This window comes from Trichoplax adhaerens, genomic scaffold, assembly GCF_000150275.1.
Source record: "Trichoplax adhaerens TRIADscaffold_11 genomic scaffold, whole genome shotgun sequence".
Classification (NCBI taxonomy): domain Eukaryota; kingdom Metazoa; phylum Placozoa; class Uniplacotomia; order Trichoplacea; family Trichoplacidae; genus Trichoplax; species Trichoplax adhaerens.
The window spans coordinates 1,067,879-1,083,991 of NW_002060953.1; the positions used below are offsets into that span (position 1 = coordinate 1,067,879).

Genomic DNA, 16,113 nt, shown 5'->3' on the forward strand with positions numbered 1-16,113 from the left:
TACTGTACTGTACTGTACAACCTACGGTGGCCGAGAAGGGCCACTGTACTGTACAGTGTACAGTACTTTGGGAAATGTCACGCGTACAGTACTGGAAAGTCTTGCAGGTACTGGAAATGAATGCGTGTACTGGAAAGTCATTGCGCGTACATGAATGCTTTTACGCGTACTGGAAATCATTGGCACGTACAGGAAAGCTTTAAACGTAAAGGCAGGGACTACTCCACCAAAAATGAATTTCATTTTGGTGGAGTAGTCCTTGGTATTGCTTACGTAATAATGTATGAGCTACTTACTTATTATTATTATTATTATCTAAAAAGCCAAATCCAGCGTTGTCCTATTTTACTCGTAGAATTCACCATCATCGACAATGTAATTGTGCTGAACTGTTAATGATGTTGTCACCATACAGATATTTATTCTTCTACTGCTTACATACAGTACAGCAATGTACAGTTGTACACTACAGTGTACAAGGTACAGTATGTAGTCACTTTTCATCACCCGACTTCATACTGTACACTGTACGACGTCCTTGAATGAACGCCTGATTACATGTACGAACACTGGTTCAGTCATCATACTGTACAGCATATTTATTCTTCTAGTACTGCCTACATCCATTGTATACTACAGTGTATAGTGTACAATATGCAGTCACTTTTCATCACCCGGCTTCATACTGTACACTGTACAGTACACTGCTTTTCATCACGGTTTCATACTGAACCTTACTGGAAGCAGTACAGTGTACAGTGTACAGTAAGCAGTCACTTTTCATCTCCCGAATTCATACTGTACACTGTACAATACTGTACTAGACGACGCGCCTCCTTTCTACTGTACTGTACTGGATGTACTGTATTGCAAATTTGCAATCGTACAGTGCTGTATGCATGATTTGACTCTTCTACCCTAGTTTTCCACCCTGGATGAAGAGTCAGTGACTCACGTCGACACAAGGCACAATTTTGATGGAGTACTCAATGAGTAGTCCCTGCCTAGTACTAGTACTGTACAGTGTGCACTGTGCACTGAGTGTGCAGTAGCCATTTAAATATCAAACCATGCAATGCCACCTCATTGTGTACAGTACTGTAGTACAGTACACTGTACCGTAAAGTGTACTCAGTACTGTACGACGAGATCGCATACAGTACTGTACAGTGTACAGCGCCCGCTTTGTAAATGGGCGATACTACTAGATATTCCATACAGCACTGCAAACGCCATACTCTACCTTACCTTTTTCCGGCTATTCAATTTTATCTATGACTAGCTCAAGAGAAGAGAAAAAAAAAATTTAAGTGCGCCCGATGGGGGACTTGAACCCACGACCCTCAGATTAAAAGTCTGATGCTCTACCGACTGAGCTAACCGGGCAGTACTTACGTATTCTAATTCGTATTTTTATTTAAACAGACTATACACTGTTGTACAGTCAAATACAGTTCAATCGACAATGACGATTGTTCCAACTCAATTTGTTGCGGCAGTTGTTGCTTTCCAACTACGCCAGGGAGTCGATGATAGTGAATGAGGATATGAATAATATTTCATAAATCTTGGCAGTCCATCACTGGTCTGGACTTTACAGTCTTTCTTCCTTGCATTGAAGTATCTGCACGGCTTGCCTCCAAGTTAGCAGACCAGTATGCTATGGTAGAGTACGTTACAAAAATCATCGTATCGATGATCGATTCATTAAAACACTAGAGTACGTGCAGCGACTTCTAAGAGCATCACTTATTCCTCTTACAAATCCTTGGTATGTACGTATAGGCTAGCAAACTCTCCAACAATCAACTAACCATCATCATCGTACCCATGACAGAGTAATAAAACACCACAGTACGTCTATGCTAATGACTATTCAACATCTATCGTTATCCTACGATTCGTACCCATGGCTGAGTAAAGCGCCACAGTGCGTGAATGCTAGTTACTAAATCGCCCATAGTAGAGTAAAACACCAAAGTACGTGTAAGCTAGTGACCATTCAACAATTGAACATTCATAACCGCTACAGGATATCTTATTACAGTATAAAGTATAGAAGTCACTCCATGCTCCATACAACGGACATAAACAAGCATAACTCAATAGTTGCTAGTACTTACTAAATCTACTAATCACTTTCCTGAACTTAACGCAGCTGGTGAATTAAACTACAGGAAACGTCATTACAACGCTATTGAGAATATATAATTACACTAGTAGACCGTTTATTCTACAAAATTGGAATGATTCATTACAAACAAAGTATCAGAAATAATCGGTATTACATTAAGGAATACGAACAGGTCGTTTGATATTTGTAGTAATAAAATTTTTGAACAGAGACTGTATCAATTTAAAGGCGAGACAAATATTTATTCAGTAGTATAGCTTAACGACTTCATTTTAAATGTAAGTTCAGAAATCAGGTCGTAACTTCAATTCAATTGTACAGTCCTAAGCAATATTAATTCGTGTCAAAGTGAATGAGATCATTCCTTTACGGACATTTTCTCTCAACGCAGTTTTTTCCACCATCGTCATATTCTTGTTTCGATATCCACATTTGCTGAAAGGAACCCTATCAGAAGAAAGAATATTTCAAAACAGTCAATTACATTCAATTTAGAGGCTAATTTGAAATACAATGGTATAATTACGTACCAAAGATGCTAATATCGATCCACCAATCCAGGCACCACAGCGTCGTTCTAATGAACCGTTAGCACTAACGACTTTTGTTCGTAAACCCTGCAGTAAAGCAAATAATGAATAATTTTCGTACAGAAATCCTACAATACACATCGCCAGCCCAAAAATATTAGCCACTGTTAAGCTCTTTAGAAGTTCAATACTAACCGGAGGAACTTTGTTTTGCAACTCTCTAGATAACCTATCGCAAAATCCTCGCAGTAAGGAATTACCTCCAGTAACAACGACGGAGCTGTATAAATTCTATAATCCAAAATTACAGGTACAGCTATCGCTATTGCTTCCAACATAACTGAGTCAAACTATTACGCTCAAATATTACAAATTTTACCGGTCTGATATCGATATCGCAAATTCCTACACTCGTTAGTATAAGTTGAGAAATTCCCAGTAAGTTCGTGCAATCCATTCCCTGTATATTGCAAATCATTGCAATGGTAATTATTTACGTTTACAAAATAATCGATTGGTATTGCCAACACTATCATCATTACTGAATTTCAGTAACAAATTTTACCTTGACAGTTGATGGATCGAATAAACCCTCTGCTAATTTAAATCTATCTACCCCGTAAGAATTATTGTACCCATCAGGAAATTCATAATGCATCGATGGAATACTTCCTGCATTGCTGGTAGCATTAAAGAATAGCCTTAGTTTGATTATATCCACAATGCAGATATCTATATTAATGTACGTACATTTCATGAAAATTTGAATCCAAAACTTCCAAAACCGAGGCTTTAAAGTCGTGTAGAGTATTCTAGATATAGAGAAAATGATTCAATGACGACATTAAAGAATTAATAGTAAATGATTACACAACACGTAAACACTACGGCCTCAATGGGGGCATCATGTTTAAAATTCCTACCTTGACCATATAATTATGGTAAGATTGAGTTATTTTTGCCGGTAAATTTGCCCTCTTTGTATAAATAGATGGCTCTCCTTTACCCACTGGGGTCTAATAAAGAACAAGATGCATACCCATTCATCAGCGTAATAAGGAAACTAATGTATTATTTTTGACTATCTCTAGTTGGGCTTCCGTGTTACAACATCAAGAGCAGTACTACCTTGCTACCAACTAAATAAGTAGGAACAATTTCAACATTCTTGTCGGCTAAATAAGACCTTTAGAACAAAAATACACCAGATATAAGTGATATTAGAATCAATTCAAACATCTTAAAAGTGATTCAACTTTTATATTACTAACCTGCACTGAGCCGTAACAAAATCTCCACCCAAAGGAGATTTTACTATGCCTAAAGGTAAGATTAAATTGAAGGAAGATATTATAAAAATACACAATTTCCACAAAAGTGTTTACAGCTTAAAAGAATGAATACAATATGTAGATGATATCGTGAAATGACTTTTATACGCGTAAATCCGAATCTTACCTTGTTGTAAAACATAACCATCATAAATTGGAATGGCGGAAGTATGATGCGCTCCTGAATCAAGGATTATACCAGTGTAGCGACCATTGGCAAAGCTACATGTAGAACATAAACATAATATGATATATACAGTACCAATCTACATATTGGCTAAATACTGTCGAGAAACTTTGTGATATTATATAGTGTTAGGATTTTGTAGATACTGCACCCCGCTAATACTGGACTCTTGCAAAGGTAAAATGCTGGCACATTGTACGTTTCAAACATAAGCTCGCACAGTTTCTCTCGCTTCCCTCGTTCGTTCCACTAATAAAATCATGAAACAGTAACAAGTTATTTTATGAAGTTTCATTTATTTTGTCGACGCCATTTAGAATGTGGCACGTCTACAAAACTTACAGCAGGTTCCGTCATCAAAATAGGATGCACCGAAGGATCGGAGCGAATGTGATTGGCAAAGGTATGGTCAAAAAGTTCTTTAAATAGATCCCAATCATCAACTAACAAGAGATTCAAGTGAAATCGATTTCAGCAAGAGAACTTAATCCTATCATGGCGTAATAGGATACGTGAGTGGAGAAAAATGAAAATTACATCAAGGCGGCGTTTTTAACTTTTAATACATAAAAAGAGACCAGTTGATATTACAATGCAACTCTTATTACCTCCAGTTTCAGTTAATGACCTAGTACATCAACGTATGATACAGTAGCACGATCTTAAACTGAGCTAAAACACCGTAGGGTTGATTGCAGACTAGTTTCATAATTAATCTAAACTATGAATGAGCTCAGTCATGCATGCATGCAATTCAAATTCTAATCCTTAACCACTTCAGTTACTAACGTTCGATTTCACTCTTTAATGCTGTCGTAATTTTAATGCAAGCAATAGAAATGACCAATTTTGTTACGATCGATTAGAATTTGTGACATCTACACGGCATCGAAACTGAAAGATTCTTGCACAGTAGGCAATAGGATCTTATGCTCATCACTCATGCAATGCCATGGCAGTGTGCACCGAACATGATAGCATTATTGTCGTTTTCCTCTACGATAATAATTTTAAACTAAAGATACACAACTTTCGAGGTGATTCTATTAGCAAAATTGGCCTATATTTACTCATTCCATCCTTTAAAGGGCTAATCATTTCCATCCTTTCTTTAGGCGATGATAGAAAATTATAACCAATATAATATTTCCTTTTGGAAGCTACTGATGTCGGACCATCTGCAGTATCCATGGCATTGTCATCCTCGAAGTTACCATCGGTCGTACAACCCACATATGAAGGAAAGTCGGCCTAATATTCAGATCACCAAAAACGTCGATATATACCCAATCGATATACAAGCAATCATGGAAAGTAACAAGTAATACCTTTGGTGTATCTTCACCGGCGAAACCAGCACGAACAGTTGTATTACCAATGTCCAAGACAATGGCGCCAACTTCATCTAAAATCCACAATCAACATGACTTTATTCGTCAATTTACTTGCAAGAAAAACCATCGAATCTTCCATCAAGACATCAACGACTGATTTCAACATCAACAGTTACAATCCACTAAAGTAAAATATTGCTAGAATATCATTTTTTACGCACCTCCACCGTAAACACCGCCACTCATTTTGAATTGATGACTAAATTGCACAACCTAGAAGATTTGATGTCTGCTAACCCAACAACACAAGCTATCATACACAGGGATGCCAACAAAGTGTAAGGTCTGGACGCCTGGGAAGGACGGATGTCCTAGGTTGGCTTCAACAGTGGCTTTTCCCCAAAAAAGGCGGCTAAAGGGACTGTCGTGAAGTCCAATAGACTTCAATATGACCGCAATAGTCTCTACAGCGTCAGTATAGTACAGAACTATACAATACCGTCTACCACGACAGTATGTATCTTTCGCCAGGTATGCAATCCTTGTTCACGTTCGATTTCGCCGTTTTGCAGCTCTCTAGCTTACAGAATTTAGTCACTTGTAGCTGGATCTACTCTTTCATCAACTTAATTGATTAGTTAATATTGATTATCAAAAGATGCACGCACTACAGAGCATGTATACTAAGTTGTACACTGCAAAATTCAGTTTTTTCACGAGGTATGCAATCCTTGTTCACGGTCGATTTCGCCGTTTTGCAGCTCTCTAGCTTACAGAATTTAGTCACTTGTAGCTGGATCTACTCTTTCATCAACTTAATTGATTAGTTAATATTGATTATCAAAAGATGCACGCACTACAGAGCATGTATACTAAGTTGTACACTGCAAAATTCAGTTCTTTCACGAGGTATGCAATCCTTGTTCACGGTCGATTTCGCCGTTTTGCAGCTCTCTAGCTTACAGAATTTAGTCACTTGTAGCTGGATCTACTCTTTCATCAACTTAATTGATTAGTTAATATTGATTATCAAAAGATGCACGCACTACAGAGCATGTATACTAAGTTGTACACTGCAAAATTCAGTTCTTTCACGAGGTATGCAATCCTTGTTCACGGTCGATTTCGCCGTTTTGCAGCTCTCTAGCTTACAGAATTTAGTCACTTGTAGCTGGATCTACTCTTTCATCAACTTAATTGATTAGTTAATATTGATTATCAAAAGATGCACGCACTACAGAGCATGTATACTAAGTTGTACACTGCAAAATTCAGTTCTTTCACGAGGTATGCAATCCTTGTTCACGGTCGATTTCGCCGTTTTGCAGCTCTCTAGCTTACAGAATTTAGTCACTTGTAGCTGGATCTACTCTTTCATCAACTTAATTGATTAGTTAAGGTTAATATTGATTATCAAAAGATGCACGCACTACAGAGCATGTATACTAAGTTGTACACTGCAAAATTCAGTTCTTTCACGAGGTATGCAATCCTTGTTCACGGTCGATTTCGCCGTTTTGCAGCTCTCTAGCTTACAGAATTTAGTCACTTGTAGCTGGATCTACTCTTTCATCAACTTAATTGATTAGTTAATATTGATTATCAAAAGATGCACGCACTACAGAGCATGTATACTAAGTTGTACACTGTACAGTTCAGTTCTTTCAGGAGGTATGCAATCCTAATTCACGGTCGATCTCGTCGCTTTGCAGCTTACTGTACTGTTCAGTTCTTTCGCGAGGTATGCAATCCTTGTTCACGGTCGATTTCGCCGTATTGCAGCTCCCTAGCTTACTGCATTTAGTCACTTGTAGCTGGATCTACTCTTTCATCAACTTAATTGATTAGTTAATATTGATTATCAAAAGATGCACGCACTACAGAGCATGTATACTAAGTTGTACACTGCAAAATTCAGTTCTTTCACGAGGTATGCAATCCTTGTTCACGGTCGATCTCGTCGCTTTGCAGCTCTCTAGCTTACTGCATTTAGTCACTTGTAGCTAGATCTACTCTTTCATCAACTTAATTGATTAGTTAATATTGATTATCAAAAGATGCACGCACTACAGAGCATGTATACTAAGTTGTACACTGTACAGTTCAGTTCTTTCAGGAGGTATGCAATCCTAATTCACGGTCGATCTCGTCGCTTTGCAGCTTACTGTACTGTTCAGTTCTTTCGCGAGGTATGCAATCCTTGTTCACGGTCGATTTCGCCGTATTGCAGCTCCCTAGCTTACAGCATTTAGTCACTTGTAGCTGGATCTACTCTTTCATCAACTTAATTGATTAGTTAATATTGATTATCAAAAGATGCACACACTACAGAGCATGTATACTAAGTTGTACGCTGTACTGTTCAGTTCTTTCACGAGGTATGCAATCCTTGTTCACGGTCGATCTCGTCGGTTTGCAGCTCTCTGGGTTACAGTATTTAGTTACTTGCAGTTAGATCGATTCTTTCATGAACTTAATTAATTGATTAATTATTATTATCAAAAGATACACACACTACAGAGCATGTATACTAAGTTGTACACTGTACAGTTCAGTTCTTTCACGAGGTATGCAATCCTTGTTCACGGTCGATCTCGTCGGTTTGCAGCTCTCTGGGTTACAGTATTTAGTTACTTGCAGTTAGATCGATTCTTTCATGAACTTAATTAATTGATTAATTATTATTATCAAAAGATGCACACACTACAGAGCATGTTTACTAAGTTGTACACTGTACTGTTCAGTTCTTTCGCGAGGTATGCAATCCTTGTTCACGGTCGATCTCGCCGTTTTGCAGCTCTGTTTGTTCATTTCACGACCGAAAGCATCTTCCATATTTGTAAGAACATAAATTAAATCATACTATCAATTGCAGTATTTTAATTTCTCTCTACTGATCTGTGCCAACAATATTTTGCATGCTCAAAGATTGATTACCAGTAATGTTTATCAAATGACATTGCCATTTTAAGACTAAATCTAGTCACTTTTGAATTCATTCTATCATATATCATTTCAGAACGTTATTATTTGAAATAAAGCTGATTATGAAAATTAGCTATCAAATCCAAAGAATTGACTATGTAGAAACAAAAAAATAATTTTTCATACTACTTATACATGTCTATTTTTCTCGTGGAAGAGGCATAATAAAGGTATCTAGACCTTACGACTATTTTAAAAATTTTCAGGGATTTATCATCCGGGTATCTTGTTCATATAGGTTGTGGTAATTTAATTGAGCTACCCAGGCTTCAAAAACTGTAAGTCAATCATGGTGAAATGTTACCATTTAGCGGTTGCATTTTGCTTTACAGCGAAATGCACATAACAAAACAATCAAATACATGCTCTGAAAATTGAATCTCTAATATTTGCGTTTGTGTAGAGACTTTTAGAACTAGTACTAAAACTTTAATCTTAGTGAGTACCGTACAATTAACATACCATTAATTAGGCCTGCTGTTAGCAATATATTCAAAAATTTGCCTGTTGAGTAACGCAAACATTATTTATTAAAGATTTGGAAATAGTATATGTTACAATCTGGTAATTAGAATCTCATTCATTTGAATTAAAATGACTATATTGTTAAAACAATTTTGTAGCTTGCTGAAAAATTGCATAATTTGTACTATTTGCGATCAAGCATTCTCAGCGCTACACAGCCTTACTCATCTGTAAATATATCGTTTTGATCCATTTAGAATTTGTTACTATTGAAGATACATTTATCATGTGATAGTAAAGGCTTCACTATAAATAATGAGACAATACTTTAAAATATAAACATTTATGCAATTACAACTACAGTATATTAAAATACATTATTCTAATCTAGAATCTGTTGTAAGGGTTCTTCACATTTACCTTTTCTAATTATTGATATGCCTTATATCGGTAAAATTATAGTTATTAAGGCTATTTAAATCTACCCTTCCTTGCTATTTATTTTCTTACACTGGTATTGTTAAGTTTAGAATCACATGGAACTTATAATTACAAAACATAGACCGGAGAATAAAAATTTATAAATTTTTAAGATGCGGTAGTCGAATAGTTGAAAAACTAGGAAAACGAATTTCAAACTATAGTCTATAATCTGTTGTTGCTCTTTACTGCTATTTATTCAGCACTTGCAAAATTGCAGAGACCTTTCATCAATAAAATTGAACATTTTACCAATGCGACGTTTTATGGATTAACCTCCTTGCAAAATTTGTAAGAATCAAAGCCGTAGGATGAAACTCTGAAATGATCTGAAATATGCTACAATTTTGGAATTTCGTTTTCTACACTTTATTTAATGGATAATTAACATTTCCAGATATTGACGCAAAGTTATATCAAGAAAATTACTGCTGATATTATATCACTAATATTTGCTATAATACTTGCTAATATGTATATCTGGAAACATAAAGAACAATGCGTTACAGCATTTACCGATAGGCGTATTTATGAGCCTTCCTGCTTTGAAAAATTTGTAAATACAGCAATAAAATAAAATATTTGCTTAGTTCATTCCATCTTTTTATTTATTTACCTAGCAGATAAATACATAATAATAAATTTTTACATAATCTTAATTCTATTGCAGTTTATTAATTTAAACTAGAAATCTTGAAAACAACCGATTTCAAGCTATAGATAAAAAAATATGCAACAGCCCTAGTAGATTGAAACCCATGCAAGTTTAATTTGTATTTCTATTATATGTATCCCTATAACATTAAAAAGTAAATTAATAACCCTAATACTAATACTATTAAATTATCGAAATTATTCGTAAATTTTAATTATATCAGTCATTGTCTAGAACTAACGGTGTAAAAGCCTTTGCAGGAATTTCTGTCTTCGCGATCAGGTAACAGAACAGTAGTCTTGAAAATTATAGATGAATTATTCTATGACAGAGTACTCTGAGGTCATTATAATAAAAGAAAGACAGGGAGATACATCATATGTTGTTAAAGGCATTGTCGCTAATTATTTACTATCAAAAATTTATAATCAAGCGGTATTGTCAAACTAAACAGAATTTATGCCTTTTAAGAAAATACCGTAACTAATCAGTATTGACGAAAAACTTCTAAAAATTGTGAAAAATAGCATACAAATATTTAAATGAGTGATTAAACCATAGCTTGATTATTTTCAATTTCTTGATTAGTTTCAAAGATCATTGAGTTAAAATAAAATCGAAACATTGGATTGTAGAGCTCTTAGAAACTGTCAAAATAGTTTATAGGCCTTGTAAGTTATTATTAAAACTTAAGTGTGGATGGACTACTCATCACGTTAATATGCTCTCTATTCTTGTATAAAGAATAATTTTAAAACTTTATCGAATTAAGATACCGTACAGAACATTATGCTATGAACTTTGTGATGAAATCATGGTTACACTCGAGGATTTAATTCAAAGTCAATCTTCAATTTTAACTATTGAAAGCATTACACAAATAGCCCAGGATGCTATAAAAGCTGTAATATCATTGCAATTATTCTTTATTGTCCATGGCGACATCTCGATGGATAATATATTCATTGCTTTTTCTAGCAAGGTAAAATAGCAATTTTTAAACGTAGACTGTCACAAAAGTAATCTTCGTGACGTGTATATTATTTCTATGTTACCTTCTACAGTATATATGTTTCGATACCAGTAATGCTTACGGTCTCCTTAATTATAACTTTAGCAGTTAACAGTTGATGTGCTAGCAATCCTTAATTTAGGATAAGATAGACTAAAATAGTAATTGCCAGCTAGTTTAACTAGATTGTATCAATCACCTTGAAGGATTTTAAGGTTGAAGGTACAATTTCTAAGTTTAGATGAAATACCTTCATAGCATAGCTAAATATATGTTAGCTGAACTTTTATTAAGAATTGGTCAATTTAATAGGATTAGATGGTATTTAATCCGTACATATCTACCTAGAAATACCAACTGATTGCTATTCCAAACTACAGTAGTGAAGGTTGGAAAACACTCAAAACTTGTTGCAAGTTAGAGCTATTCCTAACTCGTAAAGTAGACATTGTCTCGGAAACACTTTTATAAGGCATCATAGCAAAATTCACAAGTGCATTTATCTATTCGATCAAAAATGACCATTCTTATTAATATCTACAAATTTAAAGTACTAAAGATATGGGCTATCTTTGAAGATATAACGTTCCTAACATAGCAAACATATGGATGACAAATTCTGATTAGGTATAGACTCTACAAGAGACGTTAGCATCTTTTCTCTACTGCAGTTAAGATTTTTCACTGCTCGGCTGATTATTAAGTCGACAAGATAAATAGAACGATTTCTATCGTTTGTATTATGATTTTATATATCAAGCAAAGCTAATATTTGACCTATGACTCTGTCAGAGTACGGCAGTATTAACATAAACTGGCATTTGTAGGATTCTATTTTCTTTACTATAAGGAAAGATTTAGAGACATAGTTACTCCTATAAATTCATGATTATTTCTAATCTTATCATAAGAAATGTTCATAATGGAGAATTTTTGAATCTGTATTGGAATACTAAAATATAAAATTCTGAATTCTTAAAATTTTGATTGATGTAAACTAGTAGAAACTATCAGATACGTATAGCATACAACGTTACTAGCCACCAGTATTGTTTTTCTACCAAAGGCTTATGAAGAATGATAAATATATATTTAACCACTACCATAGAATTAAGTTAAGCTAAATCAAGAAGTTCTAAACTACTCACTTCAGATTTATGCAGTATTATCGCTCTTGTTGCGATAATATAAAGCTATTCTATATTTTTATAAGATTCTGGTAATATTTAATCCAAATATTACAGAGGACCACTTCAAAAGAAATCGCCAAATAGTCAGCTTTAGATGTAATTTAAATATGTACTTGCTACTTAATGATGATTGCAAAACTAGATCGATATAAATAATTATACAATTATTTACCGAATTGTGCTATGCAAGCATAGTTTCTAGCTGATAGCTATGATCAAGTTGTACTTAAGAATTTAAATGTTAAGGGTGACGTAAGGTCTTGATATTCTTTGATTGAACATTTATAACACATTGTCAACTCTTATAAATCAAGATCATTTTTTTTAATATATTAATAAATTGCTTATTGTAAAGACTACTTAATGATATAGTAACGGAAATAAAATAATTAATGGTTAATAGGAAAAGAAAATTAAGGCGTTACTAGGCAATTTCTCATCCGCACAAGTCTTTCAAAATCATATCATTAAATTTCCTGAAGTATCAATTTCATATGGACGGATATTATCACCCTGGAGCACTTATGTGATGGCTTGATAGAATTTTGTCAACTCAGGATCGATGATCAAGACTGCCATTTATCGAGAGAGCAATTGTCTAATTAGTGGCTTGCAGCTCAAGAATGGGTAATATACATGATAGTCATTTTTGCAATAATCATTAACTTATTTTCTGTGGGTAAAAATCGCAGTTTGCCGGTTTTATTTTAGCGTATGTGTCTGGACTCAAATTAATTTAATATTATCCTCTTACCTTTAAATTTAGCTTCAAAATTTAAAATCCAACTGTCTAGACAGAAAACTAAATGGCATGAAATGTATTGATGACCATCTTGCACCTTATCCCAAATCAGTATCCACTATTTAATACTCGTAGTCCCTAGATGATGCTTGCGCTAAAGGATAACTTAAGGATATTGGCTCGTAAGTGAAAGATCAGTAATAACTATAGTAAAATTATATTACTTTATTGAAATCATGAATAAATGCGTTAACAAGATCATTTGCCACTTATTCGAAAATAAATTGCAGCTGCTCCATGTTTTAGGATATCTCTCAAATATGATGTGCCCTAAATGTATTAATTTGCCTTGTTTGAAAATTTTCATTAAATCATATCAATTTCAGCATTCTATAGGCTGAAGTAATGCAGTTTAAAGTACAAGTAATTCGACTTTACCCATAATTTATAGTACAGCTAGTCAGCTTGCCTTAATATATTAGCTTAATCTTATTTAATTCAACCGCTTAATCAAATTCGCCTTTCTAATTCATTGACAAGATTAATGCCGAGTAAGATTCTGCAAATTAATTTATGGAAGTACTCATGTTCATTTCAGAATCGATTTAATGACGAGGTCACTGGATTAATTCATTAGCGGAATTAGCGTGACTTTTGTGGTGGCATCCTATCTCAATTCTAAAAGTCACTTTCTGTTGTTAGTTTTCCAAGCTGTTATTCGTTAATTCTAACAATTTTAATAGATGATTATTTACCCAGACCAATAGACTTGCAATTGATTCCCGCAATTTACCAATAAATGAAGTTTGCTCGTCATTGTAGAAGTCATATCATGATTAATGCAAAGAAAAGGATAATATCAGTTTATTTCATCATTGCATCATTAAAAGCAGTATTTTTCATAGGATATGATCATGTAAAATAAGTTTGATCATTAATTTGCTAAGATTTCAACATTATTTTGGGCATTGCCTAACAATGAGATCTTACCATAACACTTCTTCTATGATTATCATTTATTACAGTCTGACTAAAAATAGTCATTTGAGTAGTTATATGCAGATTTTCAAAATGAAAATTACATCATTGGAAACAACATTATCCATCGTATACAATGATATAAATAGGATTAATTATTCGATTTTAACTTAATAATTGTTATACAGATGTTGTAATAAAGTCGACTATACTTTATTCCGCTCTGCTTCTACAGCTCACAATAAAGTTAGTCAACTGAATGCAGATAAAAATCTGCTTTATTACAGTTTATAAAAGTTCTAGACTCGTGTAAGCAGGTCTAAAAAATAACAAAATATTCAGCATTTACTCCAACTCGTTACAGATGTTCAAGATTAAAGTTATACCTTTAGAATCAGCGTCTTGCACTTGCTAACATTTCAATATTATTTCGGGTACTGTTCAGCTTGGAGACTTGTTCCTTACGTCCTAAATTTCGTTTGTTTAGTTATGATTAAACGTCTCATTTCCACTATACGGTAATATAATAAAAGTAATAGGTAAATTTTAATAACAGTCGTGCAGATGTTGACGATGACTTTCATATAATTAGAACCAGCATTTTTCACTGTATGTGATAACATAAATAAGTGTAATAATTTGCTAGGATATCAACACTACTTCAGGCATTATTCGATTTTAGGTTTTCTAATGCACTTATGCCATAAATTTCATTCGTCCTATTCTAAATAAAGATCTTCACTTGTATAACTGTAATGTAGTTCTTCAAGATGACAGTTGTATCATTGGAAATAGCAGCAAGCTGCCATGTATATGTTATACACAGATCATGATATTGATAGGAGCAGTAATCGATTTTAATGGATGTGATGCAGATACTCAAAGATAACAGTGATCTCATTAGCGACAGCATATTTCCCGGTATACTGTACATCTGTTGCCATATATAAGAGTAACAATTTGCTAAAATTTCAACATTATTTCAAGTATTGTCCGACTTTGGGGCTTGTCCATAACTTCTTGGTACGGCCCAACGTTCAATATTGTCTACCCCTCTATTCCTTTTCTATCTATTTTAATCGTTTGTCACTATGAAGTTTTGTAACAATTTCATTAGCACTATTGTCATTATATCATTATCATGTAAAGAAGATTGAATTAACGTCATGCATTTATTAAGAATCAATGCAATTATTATCATATTGACAAAAGAAGAATCCATGAAGAAGAATGGTAACTATGTTATTATTGAAATCGGATCTAATTAGTTCATTGATGGAAATAATATCATGTTAATTGATTTTTATCGCTTAATTTACTTGTAATCTTATCCTACTGTTTATGAGATATTGAAATAGCTACTTGGCTAATCTACTACAATTAGGACTCTTGTTCCAGTATGGTAACTTACTGGAATAGAAACGAAAATGGACGCCTTCCAGCAGGACACCACCAGCGTTTACGGATAACATGATTGCATCAATGCTATTGTTATTCCAGTGGGTGATGGGTGATGTATTTTCTACCTGGTTTCTAACCATATTATTCACTTTAGGTTGGGTCTTTCTTTTTTATAGTTATTTGCAAACGCCATCATGACTGCATAGCCCTATATATCTACTATTCACTTGATGAGGACAGTGGTGTAGTTGGAAGATGAATTATTGCTAGTCTTACCGGTACATCTATACACTAGTTTACATCACTATTTTAGCCAGTTCAACTATAACAATTAACAATTACCACGATAACGGGTTAAATATCCTTGGCTGAAAAGGATACTTAACTACAAGTAATAATAATAAAAGTAATTTAGATATATTTTAAATGATTACAAGATCAATTTAATTTTATCTTTCATCCATTCTAATATTGGTTAACGATTTGACTCCAAGTAAAGTCAAGAATTGGACGCGTACTGGACTTCCTTTAGAGAAAAATCTCCATTGGAGTCCAGTCAGTCAACAAAGTGACTACCTGTTGGATAACATTTTAACTAGCAAGGAGGAATAAACAACCATAGAAATTTGCTTGAAGACGTTGAAAAACGATTTCGTAGACTTTAACAAGGTACCCACTAATACATTAAC

At 34.0% G+C, this 16,113-nt stretch overlaps 1 protein-coding gene across 1 annotated transcript; it reads right to left on the reverse strand.

Moving 5' to 3' along the window:
* Positions 1–2,500: 2,500 nt before the first annotated feature.
* On the reverse strand, positions 2,501–5,762 carry TRIADDRAFT_29808 (uncharacterized protein; the record flags this gene model as incomplete). The annotated part of the gene is made up of 15 exons (XM_002115580.1): positions 2,501–2,581; positions 2,665–2,751; positions 2,860–2,955; positions 3,044–3,124; positions 3,230–3,344; positions 3,415–3,476; positions 3,588–3,680; positions 3,793–3,850; positions 3,936–3,984; positions 4,123–4,217; positions 4,334–4,431; positions 4,525–4,625; positions 5,253–5,433; positions 5,511–5,587; positions 5,738–5,762. 15 exons carry the CDS (start codon positions 5,760–5,762, stop codon positions 2,501–2,503), a joined length of 1,299 nt encoding a protein of 432 aa, XP_002115616.1.
* Between the last annotated feature and the right edge of the window lie 10,351 nt (positions 5,763–16,113).